Source organism: Brienomyrus brachyistius, chromosome 3, assembly GCF_023856365.1.
Source record: "Brienomyrus brachyistius isolate T26 chromosome 3, BBRACH_0.4, whole genome shotgun sequence".
NCBI lineage: Eukaryota > Metazoa > Chordata > Actinopteri > Osteoglossiformes > Mormyridae > Brienomyrus > Brienomyrus brachyistius.
The window spans coordinates 33,147,873-33,153,396 of NC_064535.1; the positions used below are offsets into that span (position 1 = coordinate 33,147,873).

General features: G+C 45.7%; 1 protein-coding gene across 1 annotated transcript; it reads right to left on the minus strand.

Moving 5' to 3' along the window:
• Nucleotides 1-744: 744 nt before the first annotated feature.
• On the minus strand, nucleotides 745-4,538 carry LOC125738518 (dual specificity protein phosphatase 6-like). Its single transcript, XM_049007530.1, has 3 exons — nucleotides 3,698-4,538; nucleotides 2,678-3,106; nucleotides 745-1,984 (listed from the first exon to the last, which is right to left on the minus strand). The coding sequence occupies exons 1-3, from the start codon at nucleotides 4,095-4,097 to the stop codon at nucleotides 1,662-1,664; spliced, it is 1,152 nt and encodes a 383-aa protein (XP_048863487.1). The 5' UTR covers nucleotides 4,098-4,538; the 3' UTR covers nucleotides 745-1,661.
• Between the last annotated feature and the right edge of the window lie 986 nt (nucleotides 4,539-5,524).

Consider the following 5,524-nt stretch of genomic DNA (forward strand, 5'->3'; position numbering starts at 1 on the left):
GGTTCCTGGTAGCCGGTAAGAGTACTTTAATGCACCATTCCCTATCTTACTGGGAACTGTGATATCTTGAAACTTGAGCCATGAATCACAGAGTGAAAGTCCTGGAGATCTGCATGTGCTCCCATGCTGAAGGAGACCTTCTTACAAGACCTACTTCAGCTGACAATAATAATTATCTTATGTACAATTACCTAGTCACTTTAAAAATGAATTACACCACATAATGGCAAGGTAAGTGATATGAGAAACTGATAGACAATAAGGTAACTGTTAGATTTTGTATTTTACATTTGACACTGACTGTAATGAGCAGCAGCACATACAGCCTCCTCACTTCCTGGTCATTTGTCAGAAAGACACAAGCAAAGCTCTGCTTCTCTCCTGTAAAGTCTCATGCTTGATTTGCTCAACTGTTCTGTTTATTCAGTCAAACAATATTCATCTGAAATGGCCAAAGGATTTAATCAGTTCCGAACCATCAAATACAGGATTTCACCACTATAAATGGCTAGAAATTTAGAGATTGAGGCTATAAATTTCTGTAATAAAGAAGATTTCAGCTTTAATGTGACAACCCTTATTTACCCAGTACAGGATGATGACCATTCATTTCTGGCATTAATTTCCTGTCTGCATTTGGACAAACAATATTTCATATGGAATTTTTGCCTGGGAAAATAAGACTTTACCGTAGATCTATGACTTCAACATGAGTCCTCATAGAAATAACAAGGAACATCCATATAAGCAAAATAATTTATTAATAATTTAAATTCTGTTTACAATCTTAGGAAGAAATCCTCATCACTCCAGTCAATGTGAGGGAGTGAGCTTTTAGCTCAGAGTGCTGCCACAGAACGAGGACAGGAAGATGTGACGACAGCAACATTCCCCTTTTAAAGGGAAATTCCCAAGGAGTGTAAATACCTTACGGATCGCGAGGTGTCATGTCGACATTTGGGAGAGAGAACTGCGGATGTAGTGGAGGTACATCCACATGGTCCATTCAGGGTTTCTTACAGAATCTTGTGAGAATGGACTCTTCATAGCAGATCCATCATGCGTCGGGAATCATTTCACCATGATCAGCAGGCCTAGAACAAATGCCCACCTGACTGATGACCAAGCACCGCTTTCCAAAGCATGCTGTCGAAACAAGCTCAAAGAAATAACTTCTGATAATCTTTCCTTAAATGTTAATGTCAAATTATTCATGCATTCCCACGAAAACCTTTTGCTAACTAAGAGTGTCAAATTCCATGTAGAAAATGGACATAAAAATGACAGAAGTGTGCAACTGTAAAATGGTATGAATCCAAGCATCAAGCGAGATGTCAAAAGTCTTTACATGTATGCATGTTTAAAGTGTAGTAAAACATAGTCTTGGTATTTTAAACAATAATAGTCATAGGTATTCCATCTGTTTACCCTGGAGTTCTGTCTCTAGCCAGGCAGGTCTTCACAGAAGACAAATCCTGCAGAGATTGGTAAAAACAAAAAGGCAAATGGCAGAAAAGAGAGCCTGTCTCCATCAGCAGGTGTCTCTCTCCACCTTCCTCCTCACATGTCCCTCAGCCACCAAGCTCCGCAGCCTGGAGCCAATCGAATCAAGACCCAGTGACAGAAGAGATCAGAGGCCATGTGCTGTGGATCAGAGGGTCTCACGTAGACTGCAGGGGGTCCAACTGGAAGACGTTGTGGTTGGTGGGGGTGGTGGCAAAGTAGAGTGACTGTGGTCCTCTAGGGGGTGCTATGTGGTTGTCACAAGGGCTGCTGATGCCCAAGGTTCTCTCAAAGTCCAGCAGCTGGCCCATAAAGTTGAAGTTGGGGGAGATGTTGGACTTCTTCATCTTGACAATATCGTAGGCATCATTCATGGAGAGGCTGAGCTTTTGCATGAGGTAGGCCACCGTGACAGTCACAGACCTGCTGATGCCTGCAAGGCAGTGGACCAGCACGCCACATTTCTTACCACGAGCTTCGTCTGGAGAAGGAGACATTAACACCACATTAGTCTGAGAAGAGCCACATGCAGACCATACTATTATCTTCCAAACATGTTACTAAGTTATCAGAAAAAAGGGGGCACATTTCTCAAATGAAACTAGTACAACCGAGGCGACTAATTTTTCTGAAATATACACAGCAGCGGTGTTTACTGCAATTCAAACCATGCATTTGTGTGGGGCCCCCTCTTGTCCACAAACTCACTATGAAAGGGGGCTGCGAGTCCTGGAAACTACAAACCTGTATATATGTAACACTGAGTAAACTCTAAAAGTTAATGTTGCATTTTAAATATAAACACGATGTTCTGTGCAACCTTGAATCCTCATGGCCAAATTAACTATTAAGATCTATAAAATGAGTCGTCCTTCCGCTCATGTGTCACTAACAATGGTGCCATTGTAACCCTGCACGCTAACAGGAAGTGATGGAGGGACACAGGATGTCCCCACACCCTGCCGGTGACCGTCTTTGTGACAGGAAGCTTCAGACTCTGCCTGCGGCACTTCTTGGCCCATCCAAAAAAAATCTGATTATATGTGAACTGCATAGCCGTCCGATAGGTGTATATCTATAAAGATGTGCTGTTAATGAAATCCTTTATGTTATAGCACTGAAATAGGGCAACATTAAAGGTCCTGTTCTCACTAAAAGCCCTGGCCTCACTCACCGATGAAGCTGATGGCATCGGGAAAAAACGGAGAGAGGTTTTGGCTCCAGTGGTCTGAGATAGGGATCTGCTTGTATCGGAATCTGCCCACGTTCTCGAACAGGTTGGGTAGGTTGGGTGTCACATTGAGAATGTACTTGATGCCGCACTCCTCCAGAACGTGCAGATTGGTGGAGTCCCTGGCACAGCCCAGGTAGAGGTGTGGTAAGATCTCGACAGGAAACGAGGGCTGGGCGTTTGACAGGGGGCTCCCATCGGAATCTGCAGCACTGCTGGGGTCCACATCCGACTCAAAATCTGATGAGTCTGAGCTGATCTGCAGTCCGCCTAACCCCAGAACTGGGACAGGAGGGAAGCTACTCATACATGAGCTGTCCAGATTGGTTTCACACAGTGAGGGGAACTCCATCTGAAATTTGCTGAAGCCTCCTACGGGACAGGCACATCGCTGGTTAATTAAAGTCAGACCACAATAATTCATATCTGACAGTATGCGCAGAATGTATATGAGGAATGTTTGGCAAACCACAGTCAAGGATCAAATGTGGAAAAGGTGGGATTGAAAATGAGAAATTTCATGCTTTCCTATGCCATATTATCAGGATGAACAGAAAAAGATCCTAATCTGTCAGGACTTAACTCGTTGTTTACAAGATACATATATTGACTGTCACGTTATTAGAAAACTGAAAGTAATGGCTTACAGCCTTGGTATAACGCACCTGCATCGACGTATAAAGATTCAGCTCATTCCAGTTTACTATATATAGCGCCTATCAAAACCCATGTAAGCCCCAGGCACGTGAGAAGAGTGTGAGACAAACCATTACTACATCATTTATACAGAATGGTGCATGAGACAAGAAAGACAGAAAGAAAGCTTCCGGGTACGAAGAGGAAAAAAACGTCTGGGTCCACGGCTGCCAAGATGACAGAATACAGTGAAAACGAGCGGCTTTAATAAAAGAGCAAGGTGTATATAAAAGAGCAAGGTGTAAAGTGCGGTGACCGAACACGCACCTTCCAAGTAAAAGGCCCTGCACCCCTCGTCCTTCATCCGCCGCAGCAGCAGCCCCAGCACCGAGCCCCGGTCCGCGTTCTCGTTCCACTCCCTACTAGACTCGTCGTACAAGATCACTGTGTCCGTTTTACACCTCCGGGCAAATTTCTCACGGTCATCGCCGCGAGCGAGCAGAGACCTGATGGGGAGGCTCCCGTTCTTTAGCCTCCGCAGCATGAGGCTCGGGATGGCGACGTTGATCGCCGTCTCCACATGCGAGGAGTTGTAGAGCTCCTGCGGGCGGCAGTCCATGAGCAGGAGGCGGCCGCTGCGCGTCTCCAGCTGCTCCTTCAGCCACTCCGCCGTCTTGCTGATCGCCATCACCGTGTCGAAATGGACAGGTCTTTGCCTATCTAGCATTAGTAGGCGATCGGGCACCGAGGCGAAAGTGAGACATTAAATTCTGGAACAGCGTAACCATGAGGAGGAAACACGCCTTGCTGTGATTTGAACCCTTGCAGAAATCACTGCGTAATCACTCACTATTCCTGCTATTTTCGTGACAATTCGAGCAGCCTTAGATGCAGAGAGAACGACAAATACCGACACATGACGAAACAGGATGACATATAGGACACCCTAAACTACCATTCATTCATGCGCGCCTGTGTATTTATCAATGACGTTAATAGTACTGCTCCAGCGACGTCCCTCTGTGCCGCAGTAAAACACTGTCATGCCCAAACGTGCCCCTGTGAGACGCAGACTTGCAGCCGCAAATCGCACACGTCCAGATGTTCCCCAGCTGTGCAGATGCCCATCTGCGCAGTCCCGTCCTCCTCGGTGGATACGAACAGGGGACATTCCAGCGGTTACATTATGTCGGTCAGCCAATGGGACGGCGCGAACGTCGGTCGCCTCGGCAACTGGGCTGTGTTGATGAATTGTTAATGAGTCTGTCATTCACAAAATCGGAAAGGAATTTCCGCTCCGGATCCGGCGAGCGCAAACACGGCGAAGGAGAGAAGTGGAGTACGGGGGATGGGACAGTGTGCTCGTGGTTACATCCCACGGCAAAGACAGTGAGAGCCTCTGCAGCAGGGAATCCTTACTGCACAGCCGTACAGTAAAGTAAGAATGAGCTACGAATTCGGATGAGTCACCGTGGCCTGTAACATTTCATTTTACAGGTGGAATAAATATATAAAAATCCACAAGTGTGTAATAAATGGCTCAAGATAAGACTTTAATGATCCCACAGAGGGGAAATACTTCTTACAACAGCCTAAAGATAAAGAGTAATTGAGAACAAACCAAACAATACTATAACGACAGAATAAATAATTAAAAATAATGTACACATAATTGCACATATTGCACACATGCAGAGGATGATTGTGCAGATGCAATGGCACATACAGATATTGCACCAAGTGAATATAAACAAATAAGTTACTTATACAGAGGATATTGAACAAGCGTAAAGAACATTCATATGTAGTGAACAATCAGCAGGAGAGATTTAATGGGCTTTAGGTGACTGTGGTGTTATACAGTCTAAAGGCAGACAGAATGAAGAACCTGCGGAAGCGATCCTACATGCTGGATGTAACAGTCTGTCACTGAATGAGCTGCGTAACGCTCCCACTGCCACGTGCAGGGGGTGAGAGGGATTCTCCATGCTGGATGTAACAGTCTGTCACTGAATGAGCTGCGTAACGCTCCCACTGCCACGTGCAGGGGGTGAGAGGGATTCTCCATGCTGGATGTAACAGTCTGTCACTGAATGATCTGCGTAACGCTCCCACTGCCACGTGCAGGGGGTGAGAGGGATTCTCCATGCTGGA